This window comes from Onychomys torridus, chromosome 13 (genome assembly GCF_903995425.1).
Source record: "Onychomys torridus chromosome 13, mOncTor1.1, whole genome shotgun sequence".
Lineage (NCBI taxonomy): Eukaryota > Metazoa > Chordata > Mammalia > Rodentia > Cricetidae > Onychomys > Onychomys torridus.
This window is the reverse complement of record NC_050455.1, coordinates 15,042,704-15,058,479: the sequence shown is the minus strand read 5'-3', so window position 1 is coordinate 15,058,479 and position 15,776 is coordinate 15,042,704. Positions and strand designations below refer to the sequence as shown.

Below are 15,776 nucleotides of genomic sequence, written 5' to 3'. Positions count from 1 at the left end.
GCAGAACTGGGAGGCTAGAAGGAGAAAGAGTTTTATTTTTTAAAACCTTTCTACTATGGATTTTTCTTAACAATGTATATTGACATTTTAGTTGAAAGGGAAAACATATTAAGCTGTCCCTTTCTTCTTGTGCTGTTTAGGATTAGCTCATGACACTGAGATCTGGTTCCTGGACAGAGCATTATACTGGCATTTTCTCACAGATACCTTTACTGCCTATTACCGCCTGCTCATCACCCACCTGGGCCTGCCCCAGTGGCAATATGCCTTCACCAGCTATGGCATTAGCCCACAGGCCAAGGTAAGGAGACAACTCCCGCTATCCCAAAATCTGATGTGTATCAAGAATCTCCGGTGAAAATGTTACCTTCCAAATTCCCCACCTGCAGCAGTAGATCAAGGGGTGGAACCTATGTTTTCTATAAGCTGGACTAGTGATTCCAGTGTTGACTGATAGCCTCACATGATTTGGATCTAATTAAGTAATCAGGATTAACTAGGGTGTTATTTTTAATTAAATGTCACTGAGGGCTTGGGTCCAGACAATTGTTTTTTGATTGACAATACAAAGAGAAGGATTGACAAGTTTCTAATTCCCCTATGCTCCCGGTATACATCTCAATTGGCAGGCACAATTGTCAGTATGTAAGACCTCCTTGAGAGACTCATTAATGCACTGGTCTTTGTATCTTTTTGCTAACACAAATGTAGCAATTCTGTACTTTTATTTTTTTCACTTAGCACTCCATTGTAGAGCTCTTTCCATACCAGTACACATAGAGCTGTCTTCTGTATTTTACAGATCTGTGCACCATTTCAAACAGAGATGCCAGGTTTATAGGCCTGCCTTGAAAACACCAAGTTGTGGCTAGAACTTTTCACTAAAAGGTCTAAAGGGAAATCATAATGATTACTTATAGCACTTAATTAGCAAAAAGTTAGGGACTGCATTCCACTGCAGCTTTCCTAAATATGGCCTCATTCTTCTCATTTTTCATAAGAACAGCTTCCATGTAATCAATGCTATGAAGTGTTCTGGTCAAACAATGACCCAGGACAGCCACATTTTTATCCTTTTTTTTCCATAGCTTTCCGAGCAACTGCAGGTATAGAGGCACAGCACACAGTTTCATGTATGAAAGTTCTTCACTGACCTCTATCACACCACTTGGAGGGATGGTGCTACTGGGATATCCATGGTGGGCACCATCTGCTTTGATGGCAAGCAGGAGGACACTGTCCCCTGGTGGGTGCACTAGTTCTCAGAGTGCCTTGGAGGCCTTGAAAAGCACTGTATGTGCTTGACCAAGAGGTGGTGATAACAACCTTGGCTGTCCTGGAACTCAATTAGTAGAACTAACTTGCTGTTAAATGAAGAGCTCATAGTTTTTTTGTTTGTTTGTTTTATTTTGTTTTGTTTTTAAAGTGTATAAATTCAGTATTATATCACTAGATGTGTAAACCAGAAATGTTTTAGATTTTATAGCTTTTTGAATTTTGAAATAATCACATATACTTTACCAGTTGACATTAAAAAAAAAAAAAAATGTGGGTTAGTGATGGTCAATTTGTAGTGTTTGTCCTATGTGCCCCTGCTCTTGGCCATTTCTCCTTCAAACTTTGACTCTTTCTTCCTTCTGCCTTACAGCAGTGGTTCAGTATGTACAAACCCATCACCTACAACACAAGCCTGCTCACAGAAGAGACCGACTCCTTTGTGAACAAGCTGGACCCCAGCAAAGTGTTCAAGAGCAAGAACAAGATTTTAATCCCAAAAAAGAAAGGGCCTGTGCAGCCTGTCAGTGGCCAGAAAGGACCCGGACTCTTAGCTCCTCTTACCCCTAAACCTTCCTCTGGCTCTGGAAACCCTGTCCGAAAGTAAGCATCCCGTCAGCCTCAAAGCAGGGATATCAATGCACAGGTGCCCTGGGGTGGCCCCATCCTCAGACACTTTGTGACTGTAGGCATTCTCCTGAGGAACCAAAGCCTTAGGCCAGGAGTTGGAAAGACCATACTGAATTCTCCCCAAGAGTCCTTTCCTTCATAGGTTGTGCCAACCCCGTCTCTAAAACCAGCTAAGACTTTCAGATGTGTCTAGAGGTTTACGTTTTGTTTTATTTGTATGTCTATACCCAATCCTTAACGTCTTAGCAATAACTACAGAGGTCCTCCCAAATAAACCCATGGCTCAACTCATGAAACATCAGTAGCAACTAATCATGTGACCACCTCTGTTATGAACACTTTATACCCTCAGTTGCATTAGCCACACTTCAAGTAGGCATGTAATAACGGGTTCCATATTGATAACACAGAGATGGGGAACATTTCTGTCATAGAAATGTTTTTGGACACATTGCATGCAAACATTTTCATACTGTTAGTGTGTAATGTTGATGCCTTAGCTTTTTAGGCTGTATGTTTTGAGAAGACACTTTGAAAGACAGTCTTGCGTTCTTTACGACCTATACCGCCAACACATCGCACTTGAGTCATGGCTTTTTTGTTTAATTCACTGTAAAATCCCTGTGCTCCTGATCATTTGCCTATAAGGGGTTTGTTTCCAGCTTTGTATGGATATTTCTACATTTACCAAAACTATCTTTAAAAGAGATTGACCCCTGCTGTATTTTATCTGTTAAAGCCCTGGGCATTCATTTGCAGATAAAGCCAGTCTGTTCACAAAAATTTCCAGCTGTTCTGCTTATTCACAGTTGAGAGCTGTCTCTCCCAGCTCCCTCTGGTCTAAGCAGTAGCCTGCCTAGAACAGTGTGGGGTGCCAAGAGGCCTTTGTAAGTAAGCATCCTGTAATCCAGAAGAAACGTGGTGGGATTAGACACTGAGCCACCCCACAGGTTTGTCTCATGTTAAATGTTAGGCATATAACAGAATTTCTGTAAAGAACTTACTCTGATTTTCACTTAGGAATATCTGATTCCTTCCTCCACAGTCCTGGCAGTGGGCAGGAGTTACCTACCTAGTCCCAATGTTCTTAATGGCTGCAGTTTTTGTATGGATATTCCAAAGGTAGAAGAATAAAGAGTTAGGAGGAGAGGAAGACTGCACACTCCCTTTACTGTTGGCTAATTTACTCTTTCTTACTCTTTCTACCAGTGGTTGTCTAGGCTTCATTTTGTGCTGCCTCTACCTACTAATCATTCTAGGGCTTCTCTTTTCCACTCTGCGATTGGAGGTTCCTATCATTCTCCACCTGTACTTCTCTGACATCACTTTGAATATTTACTGAAAATTTAAAATTCTTGTTTGGGGAGCTGGAAAGATAGTTCAGCACTTGAAGGCATGCACTGCTCACGCAGAGGACCCAAATTCACTTTCTAGTACCCACATTAAGCAGCTCACAGCCACCTGTAACTCCAACCCAAAGTGCTCTCTGGCCTCCACAGGCACCTATGCACACACAAAGAATAAAAATACTTGAAAAACATGTTTGTTGTTGTTGTTCACTATAATGATACTCAGAAAGGGTGCGGGGTCTCCAGTCTTTGTCTTGGGATTTCTATTTCTTTGAAGAGACACCATCACCACAGCAACTCTTATAAAGAAAACATGTAATTGGGGTGGCTCACTTACAGTTCAGAGGTTCAGTCCATTATCATCATGGCGGAGGACCATGGTGGTGTGTAGGCAGACATGGTGCTGGCTACATCTTGATCGGAAGACAACAGGAAGTGGTTTGTGACACTGGGTGTAGCTTGAGCAGAGGAGACCTCAAATCCCCCCCATCCCCACAGTAGCACACTTCCTCCAACAGGGCCACACCTACTTCACAGCCACACCTGCTAATAGTGCCACTCCCTGTGAGCTTATGGAGGCCAGTTACATTCAGACTACCACAGTCTTCCTCCTACTACCATTTCCATACTATCAGGAAGTCTAAGAAGAATTAGTCATTAAGGATATGGCAGACTAGCTGGTTGCATCCACATTTTTTTAATAGTTCAGATACTGAAATGTAAGTGCTCCAGTGTACTTGGGAGCACACAGAGCTTCATGTTAGTGTATTCCATTGTTTTATAACATTCTGGTAATCAAATATTATGTTTCAAGATAGGATCTATCTGTATAACCCAGGCTGGCCTCAACTTTGCAGTTCTGCCTCCATGCACCACCATGCCTGTCCACTTTTAATGGAAAAAATGTTTAAAAACAGCATCACTCCTTATCTTTTGCAGCTTCAAAACCAACCATATAACATTCAGTGTGGCTAAAAAAAAAAAATTCTATATATGAAACTTTAATAATTATGTGACTGTCAGATTATCCATAGCTTAGGTGATAATTTGAATCTTTTCCTAAATTATTTTATTTCACTTGAGCACTTAAAAATGTGTAACTATTAAAGGGAAATCCACCAGTACCAGGCCATCATTTGACTGCTTCTGTGTTAAGATTACAAACAATCACATTATCTCCATGTAATAGGTATCCTTCAGTTGGTATTTGTGGAGCCCTTGAATACTTGAATTTCATTCCAGTTATATAGCACAAATGAAGCAACAGAGGAGCCAAAGGAGTGGTGTGCTATGGGGTGGTCTTTCTGTACACTGTGAATATATGTGGCTCTCATTGGTTGACTGATAAAGCTGTTTGGTCAGCCTATGGCAAGGCAGAATAAGGTTAGGCAGTACATTCAAACTGGAGATGAAGAGTGGAGTCAGAGCAGATGCCAGCCCGCCACCCAAGGAGCAACATGCCAACAGACAGGTAACACCACGACCACGTGGCAAAATATAGATTAAGAGAAATGGGTTAATTTAAGATGAGTGAGCTAGTTAGTAATAAGCCTGGGCCATAGACCAATTTGTAATTAATATTAAGCCTCTGGGTGGTTATTCAAGTACCAGTGGGCAGGAAACATTTATCCGGCTATAGTGGTTAACATGCTCTCATCTTCTCTACTCATGTGTACCCCTGATTTTTCTCATCATACTTCTCTTAAAGAACACACAAAGTCAAAACTAAGCAGAACAGTAAATCAAATGTGAAGACCTATATAAGCGGCCCTGTGCAATGCATAGACCACTCACCTAGGGTACTGGTTCTTCTAAGAGAAAAAAGGCACTTCAAGCAAAGTCTTAACAACACAGAGGCTAAATGAGTTAAATGGGGGGAGGGAGGGAGGGCGGGCGACGATGGACACCCATGAGATTGATGTTTTTAAAAATGCAGTTAAGCCGGGTGGTGTACACCTTTAATCCCAGCACTTGGGAGGCAGAAGCAGGCAGATCTTTCAGAGTTCGAGGCCAGCCTGGTCTACAAATGGAGTTCCAGGACAGCCAAGGTTGTCACACAGAGAAACTCTGTCTCAAAAAACAAATGAACAAAACCCTCCTTTTTAAAAATGGGGTTAAAATGTTAGTATGCGGTACAAAAAACTTCAACTGCCTAGGGAAAGGCACTCTACTAGAGTTACAAAATGAGAACAGATCTCATGATGTACTGATGTAGCTAATACCATGCACAAAGTGTCACATCATCCTGCTTGTAGGGAGATAAACAGCCCAAAGATGAGGATGAAAAGGGTCCAGCTAGCATGCGCACAATGGCCTAAGGTATCTAATGCTTAAAGCTGTAATCACTAGACTTAGAAATGTGAACCAAAGTCACAGGTATCATGTGGAAAATAAGATACTTGGATCCCAATTCAGATCTACAAAATCAGAATTACCAAGAATGAATCCAAGTATCAGGAGATCCTTCCGTTTTTTTAAAGACAAGTCCTTACCATGTAGCTCAGGCTGACCTACAGCTATGTAGTTTTCTGCCTTACACATACAGACACATGCCCTGCCATTACACATGTAATTAAAGCATACTACCATGCCCACCATGAGGTTTTAGTCAGTTTGACAGTAATACTGAGTCTGAAACTTTCTGCTTAAGGTCTGAGTGGTTTGGCTTTAATTTCATGAAAAATACAAAATCTTTTTTCAGTCCAGTAAAGCATGCATAATAACAAATATAACAATCACATTTTTTTTCACTTTTTGCATGATGCATTTTCCTAAAGTGTTGTTATGGAGACTATTAAACATTTGCAGATATAAACACAACAGTATAATTAATCTGCTATTCCACAGTTTCAACAGTTACCATCTCATGGCTTATGTTTTAGCTATACACCTGCTTCTCCAATTTTGTCTTTCAAATAATTGCAACCTATGAGTTTTTTAAGCCATATGTCTTGCCTTAGATTTTAGCAGTTGCTTTTGTGGTTATAATGCATGTGCCTTCTCTGTTCAGCACAGTAGTTCACACAAGGTCCCTGGTAGCACTATGTGTGTTATGTAATTCTGACCATACATTACTGCTGAATGGACTACAGGTTGGTAGCAAACCATGTTGGCTGTACTCTTACCTTTGGAAGATGTTGATAAATTCCCATTAGATCCCTGGTTTCCCAGCTATATTGGTTGCCTTACTTGGTACCATAACCAAAGCAGCATATAGAGGAAAATATTTTTGGCTTACAGTTCCAAAGGAAGAATCTATAACGGCAGGAGAGGCTTTGCCGCAGGTGGCCACAGCAGGAAACTGAGAGAGCATATCTTCAACTGCAAACATGATGTGGAGAGAACTGGAAGCAGGACAAGGCTATCCTCTAACTCTCAAAGCCCACCCCCTTCCTCCAGCAAGGCCATGCTTCCTAAATGTTCTGTGGCCTCCCCGAATAGCACCACCAATCAGGGACCCAGTGTTCAAATATTTGAGCCTATGGAGAACATCAGCCAAGCACTTTCTTATAAACCCACACAGCCTCCATTATGGAGTTGTGACTGCTGACTGAGTGCAGTTAGTATTCAGAAAAGATAGTTTCTACTTTTCCTGCAATTCCTTTATAATGTGACCCACTGTTTCTAGCTATTAACTTTCTGCTTGCAGCTGTGTTCTCCTAAGCCACTCATCCTTTGCTTCTAAGACACCAGTTTGGTTCTCTCCTATGCCTTTAGACCTGTAGTTTCCTCCTCAGCTTCGGCTCTAGTGTGCCTCTACCCAGAGCTCAGTGAAGCCTCAGCTCATCTTTAAGGAGAGTACCATTCAGTGAACTTCAGTCATCTTACCTTATCTCTGGTTCCAGTGGATTTTGAGCAGGAGGTTTTGTGCTACTTTGGAAAGCCATCCTAATCATTATGGAGTCACATGAACCATTAATATGTAAAATATAAAGTTGGTTATACATAATTTTGCATTAAGTCAAATGTGTCATGTTTTAGGACAACAACTAAGAATGAGAAAAAGCTATGAAAATGCCTAACTTTTTAAACATTGATAAGACAGTAACCACCTTATTTTAGAGTCTGGATACCCTTAGTTCAGCTTATGGACGATGTTTGTCAGAAAATCCTGGCATAATGAAATCCATTACACGTGAAGCCACAGGTGCCCCTGGGCTTTTCTCCACCACATACTTTGTACCCAGAAGCCTAGCTGACTGGGTATCCCACCAACGGCTATCTTGATAAGCCTCTAAAAGAACAAAAAAAGTAACTCATGAGACATGCTGGGATGTGCCACATCTTATCATGCATCTAGGAAATGTTCTTCAATATCATTGATGCTCCATTTCTTCGGATGTAAAATGAAAATTTATGGAAGGGCTGTAAAACTCTATTAAATAATGCAAATCAAGTACTCACATGGAAATGGTTTCAATAAGCAACAGCTTTTTAAAAAGCATTCAGAAAGTCCATTTTCTCCCCATGAATTACCTAACCAACAGAACCAATTGCTCTACCAGATGATTTTTTGACAAAATTGATGATCTATTTTAATACATATCTTCACTGTCTATTTCAAAGCCATTAGCTTTCTTTTAAAATTGAAAAGACATTTCATTCCTTAAGCAATTTGGTACTTTTGTGGTATAGTTATCGCTCTGATAAAATGATTTCTAATCAAAACTAGAAATAGCTAAAGAATGGTGGATAACTGAAATTTAATTTGATGACAGCCTCCCACAGGTTCTGTTATGCCTCCTAAGGAGAAGGATCATGGTTCTCCCTTCCCCCAACTGATTACCCAGCCCTGGCACACAGTTACCTCCAAACCTGGCTCTCAGTGCTTATTTGTATGGTTGTACCATTTTTTTTTTTTTTTAGGACTGCCAAAACAAGTAACAACAAACTTGATGGCTTAATAGAACATAAATTTACTCTTGTGTACTTCCAGAATCCAAAAGTTCAATATCAGTTTCATAAGGCCAAAATCCAGATGTCCCTGGGGCTGTAGTGGGGAAGCTATCCTGGAGAACCTGTCCTTGATTCCTCCACATCACCTCAATTCTTCTGTTCTCTCTTCACCTTCTCTTCTGTGCTTCTCAAATCTCTTCTGGCTGTCCTTTATAAGGACGGTTGGGATTGGATTTGAGGCATACCCGGACACTGCAAAGGATCTTCCTTATGAGGAAGTTTAGATTTCAGAGATTGGAACCGGAGGTTCCAGAAGTGCCATGGTCAATGTGCCACAGCAGTGTTTGCTACTACACCACTCCAAGGGACAATGAACATGAAGTTTTGTGTTGAGAGCCACAGATGATCTAGAAGCGACTTGAGAGCTGGGGAAGTGAAGCTGCTACTTGTGCCCCTGCTCTTCATCCCTGTGTTGTGTTCAACAAGGAACTTGGAAGAAGACAAAAACTAGGTCTTCAGCCTTCCCAGGCCTATGCACAGGTTCCTTCATATCCAATTCCCTTTGAGTAAGTTACTTTTCTTTTCCTTTTTTCTTTTGGTTTTCCAAGACAGGGTTTCTCCATGTGACAGTCCTGGCTACGCAGGAATTCACTTTGTAGCCCAGGCTAGCCTCCAACTCACTGAGATCCACCTGCCTCTGCCTCCCAAGTGCTGGAATTAAAGGCGTGTAAAGTGAGTAAGTTACTTTTTAAACAGAAAATAAATCCTTAAAGTTCTAAAAATTAGAATCTGTTATCTTCACCAAAATAACCTTTCACCATGGTTTTCATGATTTTCCAGCATTTATGTGAAGACTGAGACACAGGAGTAGCTATGGTAACAACCTGAAAGATTAGCAATGACATCCTACACAGGTAAGGTACTGTGGTGGTATTGTGTTCCCCGAAATATTGTGTATTCCCCCAAAATAAACTTATCTGGGGTCAGAGAACAGGACGGCCACAATATTAAGCATGAGGATAGGCAGTGGTAGCACACGCCTTTAATCCCAGCACTTGGAGACAGAACCAGGCAATCTCTGTGAGTTCAAAGCCACATTGGAAACAGCTAGGCATGGTGACACATGCCTTTAATCCCAGAAAGTGAGCCTTTAATCCCAGGGAGTGGGGGCAGAATGAGAAAGATTATATAAGGCATGAAGACCAGAAACCAGAAGCATTTGGATGGTTCAGCATTTTGGCTGGTTAAGCTTTTAGGCTTTGGAGCAACACAGTTCAGCTGAGATCGATTTTGATGAGGACTCAGAAGCTTGCAGTTTGAGGAAACAAGACCAGCTGAGGAACTGGTGAGGTGAGGAAGCTGTGGCCTGTTCTGTCTCTCTGATCTTCCAGCATTCACCCCAATAACTGGCCTCAGGTTTGATTTTATTAATAAGACTCTTTAAGATTCCTGCTACAAGGTACCACACTCCTTAACAGTTCACAAAGGTCTGATAGAGAAATTGAATACCTTAAAAAATAAAAAATGCTATTACAAGGCCTAGAGAGATGGCTCAGGCTGCTCTTGCAGAGGGGCGGAGTTCAGTTCCTAGCACCTGTATCTGGCAGCTCACAACCAGCTGTAACTCCTATTCCAGGAGATCTTAGACCTTTTCTGTTTTCTGCAGATGTATACACACATGCACACACACACACACACACACACACACACACACACACACACACACACAAATTGCTAAATAGAGGCAGACAAGTTGTAAAGTGGCAATGAGGAAATGAAACCCTCCAGCTTCACTAAAAAACAATGAATACTAAGCTTAAAGGTACAGAATGTTTTTTCATTGAGGCTCTTCTGAGCCTTTTTAATATATCTGTTTCATCAGTAGACTTGAACAATCCAGCAGGAAAAGAAAAAGAGCATTCAGTGTTCTAGAGCTATCCTGAAAGGCAGGCTTGAAAGGGAGATTTTTATTTTTTTTATTTTTTTGGTTTGGTTTGGTTTTTCAAGACAGGATTTCTCTGTGTAACTCAATTTGTAGACCAGGTTGGCCTCAAACACACAAAGATCCGCCTGCCTTGGCCTCCCAAGTGCTGGAATTAAAGGCGTGCACCACCATAGCCTAATTCAGAAGGACTTTTACTGGTATATTTTAACTACACTTAACAAGGACCTCAGGTTTACCTGCAGTATGTCTGCACTAACACTCCCTCAACAAGCCTCTCTGGGTAAAGAAAAGAGAATTCAAGAGCTGACCTCTTATACTCCTTGTTCCTTCCATGTTATGGGACATGGCAAACTGTTCAGTGAGAACCTTGTGTCTTTCTCTTGGCTTTCAAGGCAGGAAAGACCAAGTATAGTTCACTAGACACACAGTGTGAAGAAGGCTTTGCTCAAACATGTCCTAACTAATTGGTTCCTTTCTAGTGTGAAAGTTATTAATACAAAATAAATTATATCTATTCCTAAATAAAGTGAGTCACAGGATGTGCACACACACACACACACACACACACACACACACACCACAGCTTCAGTTTGCTTCCTGGGTCATACAAGGACAACTAGCCCGCAGGGACAGTAGGGAGCCATATGAAGACAACTAGCCGCTTGAGCAGGGATATCCACCTGACAGACATTCTCCTCTGCTGAGCCGATGTCACCCCCTAGAGTAAACCCCGAAACCTACACTTTTTGTATTCAAAACTTACCTTTGCCTAGCCTCCATATACACCTGGCAGTGTACCATATTTCACCATAGCACATGCCCTGGATTGCAGCATCCCTGCTGTTCCTGAACAGACAAAGTCAGCCATTTTTCTGCTTTTAGGTTGTCAGTGATGACAAAACAGTTCTGTGTGGAGAATTATATTTGGTTTTATCTAATTCTCGTATAAAGAACGAAAAAAATGCCTTGTGGGACTAGGGCAGTGTCTCAGTGAGTAACGTGCTTGCCATACAAACATGATGAATTTGGATCCCCAGCTCCCCTGGAAGAGCCCAGCACAGCTGCTTACCAATGTAACCTGAGCACTGTGGCAGGTTGGAGACAGGCAGGTCCTGGAGCTTACTGCCAGCAAGTCTAGGTTCAAAGAAAAAATAAACTATCTAGATGATTAATAGCAACAATAACAACAGCAACAGAAAGCCATGGCAGAAGATGCCTCACATCATCCTCTACTACCCATACATGGTACACACAGGAATAGAACACTTATATATGCACACTAAATAAAATTGCTTGTAACTCAATAACTTTCAGAGTCATCTTCACATTAGAAACAAGGGGTGGAAGTGAGATGATCTTTTAAATATTCTCAAGTCTGTGGTGATATTTTATCTGTGTACCCCAATAAAGCTTATCTGAGGATCAGAAGAAAAAGCCAGTCACTATAGTAAGCACAGAAGTCACACCTTTAATCCTAGTGTTCGGGAGGCAGAAATCCATCTGGATCTCTATGAGTTTAAGGCCACACTGGGAACAGAGCCAGGTGTGGTAGCACATGCCTTAAATTCTAACCCCAGTTAACCATAAAGGTCTGGCGGTCTGTACAGACAGACAGGATGTGACAGAGCTGGGCAGAAAGAGGAAGTGATGAAGCTGGGCGGAGAGAGGAAATGAGATGGCAGGGACAGAAAGACATATAGGTGTGGGTAGACAGGAAGTAGCTCTCTTTGGAGACTGAGGGCTGGTAAGGTGAGGTTGGCCTGCAGCTTGTCCTATCCCTCTGATCTCTCAGTTTTAACCCCTATATCTAGCTCTGGGTTTTGTTTTTATTAATAAGACTGTTTAGCAATTCATCTTATACAAGTCCAGGCCACACTCCAAACTACCAATCACAACATCTTGAGGAGGGTAAGGGAGGGAGATAAAGACACCAGTAGCTTTCAGTACACTAGGTGAGTCCCATCCCCAGACTTTGGTGGGCATCTCTGTGCTGCTACATTATCCCATACTGCAATAAGTATATTCAAAATGAAGCTCTAGAGACTCTCCTTGCCTAGCTGCAAAGGGAGAAACTAGTTAACCTCACTTGCTTCTCAGGAGCTTTTGATCCCTAAGTTTAACATTATATGCTCCCAGACACTCTGACTGTGACCTATGCTGAAGCAACAGCATTCAGCAGAATGACAGGGGCCTCCTCCCAAAGGGCACAGAAGTATCCATTCACCAAGCATCATGACAACGCAGCTTCCTGTGTTTATACATCTCTGTCCTCTGTGAGAGAGAGCCCATGCCTGAGTTCAGTGCTGGGGCAATAAGCCAGTGATCTCAAAGCCAGTAAACCACATGAGCAATAATTCACACACAAAAGGGAAATGACTACAATGCCCTATGCATCCTTCTCAAGGGGTGATTAAATCAATTCCCTAGTCTGTAATCTACAAACCCCACCGACATTTCCAGGCTTTCGTACAGTACTCACATCCTTCAGGTAGCCTCTCCCAAATGCCTGCTTGACAGTGATCTCCCCCACAGGTTAGGGAGCGCATAGCCAAAGCAGTAGGTATGAATATGTCATTTCTCATAGATAACATCTGCTGCATGTTACCTATAAATCACCATCCCAGATACAGAGGCACAAAGGTTTTGAAAGCTGGAACATTCATCCAGCCGCTGAAAGTAGCTACTGTAACGGTTTGCCTTTTCCTGGTTTGGGAGATAGGTTTTTCATGGGGAGACCTGGCCAGCCCAGGAGCTTCTGTGGAAACCTGAGTCACTTTCCAGGCACCTGACAGCCCCAGTGTCGCTCTGAAAACAGCTAAGATCCATGAATTAATCCTGTCTTGAACACTGTAGGTCATGACCACTTAAGACAAGTGAATGCAAAAAGCGTAACATTCTCTGCAGACAGCACTTTAAAATCTCCTTCATCTGGGTGATTAGTAAATTTTCCGAGAAAATGAATTTTTATATAAAAGGCAAAGTTGTTGGTTCCAGAAGAGTCCAGCTGTGTGATAAAGCTGCCCTGGCCCCTGTTTCGGCATCACACACAGCAAACCTCGTGGGTAAGGAGAGCATAACAAGACTGACTACAGCTATCAATCCCTGCAGCAAGGAGGGAGGCCTAACTAAACCACAGTGTCAAAGAGCCTGTCACTGGGGCTACTCAGTCAACAAAATACAACCCAAAGGGCTTGTACTAGGAAGGATGTGAACCTGCACTGCTATTTAAGATCCTCCATCTATAAGAATAACAGTTTCTTGTGATGACATTAAACTCTGTTTATTTAGTAGTTGAAACATGGTGTACATTTATGAGTTTATATAAACATTTGGTACATCTAAAATCCACAACTGGTAAACAATCTGTGCTTGCTTTTGTGTACAACATTGGCGTTTATATCTGGACGTTTTGTTGTGGAGGAGACCCAGCTTCTGAGTCTAATCACATTGCCCCATGGTATCATAACAACTCTGACAGAAGTGATTTGTCCCTTACAAGGACTGCTGCTTCCTAGAAAAGGTGTCACACTTGGAACTAATAAACCAGGCATCAAGGAAACAAGAGAAACACAGCTGAGTTGATAAAGAAAGGACATGCAGGAGATTCCTGGAGATCCGTGTCAATGCACAGTGGTGACACAATTAGTGTTATATCCACAAATGAACTCTCAGTTCTGAACCTTCAGATGTGCAAGGCTCCCACCCCTCCTGGAAGGGGTGGATCTGGCGAGAGTGGGTTCTCTGCTCAGCACACTTCTGAGGGTCTACAAAAGTTACAGCTGCAGTTCAGACGTGCCAACCAGGCCCAGGGCTCTAGCTTCTTCTGGAGTCAGGCCACTCTTCAAGGTCCTTCGTACTGCAGTGGTCCGCACAGGTCACAAAGAGACAAGAAGAGAAGGAGGTATTAGCAAGAGACAAATGGTACTCAGTGTCTCAATACCCGTCAACCTAAGACTACAGGGTAGCCCAGGGCTACTTTGCTCTTGCTCAATGAAGTACCCTGGGAGAGACCATGGGATGATAGGGTTGCAAGGAGGAGAGGGATATCCTCACAGGCCTTCTGAAAAATGGGTGCAGACTATAAAAAGTGTAGGTGGTATGTGGAAAGCTCAATGTCTTCCTAGAATGGAATGTAACAGAGCTGCAAGAGTCATAACATGGGAAACCTGGTTCTATTAATACAAGGAAGAGAAGGTAAGTAGTACATAGAGAGGTCAGCAAGCTCCCAACTGCAAACCTATGGCACTAAATACAAAGTGGGGATGTGACAACACCTAGGTCCTTGTGCAGCCACGTGCTAGGCAGAGGCCAGGGCAAGGGACAATGATCAAGAAGAGTCTCTGTGAGTGATGTGAGTCTCATTCTCAACTTGACAAAGGACCTTTAGGGACAGTGATTGAAATCATTGTTGACCTTTCCTAAATAGATGCCAAGGGGGAAAACTATCCAATTTCTGAGAGAATTTGGTAGATGCTTTCTATATCTCATACAAGTTTCAAGAAGGCTGTTGTCCAAACCTCATCACTGGGGCATTGTTGGTCACTGGAGGTTGCTCTTATTTCACATGAAATAGGCTCATGTTTAGCTTGGCAACACATGTTTCCTGCTGTTTGCTATCAGTCAATTTTGATGTGAAAATAAAGTTTGCAAAAGGGTGAATGAAGTAGCAACTGCCTGTGCTCAAGAAACGCTGTCATTTGAAGGTTCGTCACACTTACCTAAAGTTACAAACTTTATTTGGTCTACTCTAGCTGTTTGAAGATCATAAAAAAAAAATAGGGGTGTTTACTCTGTTTTTAGAATGTATAGACATATCTCTTACCCTAATCCCAAATTAACCATTTCCTCAGTTGATCAGAACAGTCTAGTAATTGGTATAGAAAATAGAAGGCTAACCTCTTGCATCTTTCCATTCCTTAGTCCAGACCCACCCAAGTCCTACCATACTTTCTCCAGAAAGCCAGGGCCCCATTTCAAGGGTCTGTTGGCAGTACCCCTCAATCTATGCCTTCCCCCTCTCCTGGGCAAAAGCTCATTTAGTGTGTAGCAATGGATCTGAAAGTTCAGGCTGTTTTTATCACTATTCCCTCCACTCCAGATTACATGGATGTCTAGCACAAGAACAGACATGCTGAGAAACTAGAAAGCCAGGGTTCTCTTCCTGTATAGCCAGCTTCCCACTTGGGAGGGTGATTTAATTTTTCAATTAGTTTATTATTTACTTATTTTTTATGTGTATTGGTGTTTTGCCATTGGGTCCCCTGGAATTGGAGTTACAGACAGCTGTGAGCTGCCATGTGGGTGCTGAGAATTGAACCCGGGTCCTCTGGAAGAGCAGTCAGTGCTCTTAACCACTGAACCATCTCTTCAACCCTGGGAGGGTGATTTATTATTGTGAAACAAACAGATCTATTCTGAAGTGGAATGTTTTGGGGTCTGCCTATAACCACCTATCTAGCCAAGGCTGAACCCACATTTCTTTCCATCATCACAATCTTAGATTCTGGTCCAGCTTTGCCCTCTGAGAAGAAGTGGCTGTTCACCTGGGCAAACAGCTGAGGTCGGTGCCCTCAGCTGTCTTTAGACAAGGAGTTAGCCTGTGATCTCTAAAAGTTTGACCAAGAAATTCTAGTCCTTTATTGTAACATCTGGCTTTTTTTTCCCCAAAGAGTAGTAATTTA

The 15,776-nt window shown here is 42.2% G+C and overlaps 2 protein-coding genes across 5 annotated transcripts in view; one reads left to right on the top strand and one right to left on the bottom strand.

Annotated features, from left to right (window-relative positions):
• Tpgs2 (tubulin polyglutamylase complex subunit 2) overlaps window positions 1–3,072 on the top strand; it is a 54,630-nt gene extending 51,558 nt beyond the window's left edge. Inside the window, exons 6-7 of the mRNA XM_036204397.1 lie at window positions 141–301; window positions 1,649–3,072. Coding sequence (XP_036060290.1) covers window positions 141–301; window positions 1,649–1,882 — 395 coding nt within the window. The 3' untranslated portion in view covers window positions 1,883–3,072. The remainder of the gene's footprint in view (window positions 1–140; window positions 302–1,648) is intronic.
• A 10,287-nt stretch (window positions 3,073–13,359) lies between these two features.
• The window catches only part of Fhod3 (formin homology 2 domain containing 3), a 429,128-nt gene continuing 426,711 nt past the window's right edge, over window positions 13,360–15,776 (bottom strand). For all 4 annotated transcript variants that reach the window (XM_036204945.1, XM_036204946.1, XM_036204947.1 and 1 more), the window contains one exon: window positions 13,360–13,951. In XM_036204945.1, coding sequence (XP_036060838.1) covers window positions 13,869–13,951 — 83 coding nt within the window. In that variant the 3' untranslated portion in view covers window positions 13,360–13,868. The remainder of the gene's footprint in view (window positions 13,952–15,776) is intronic.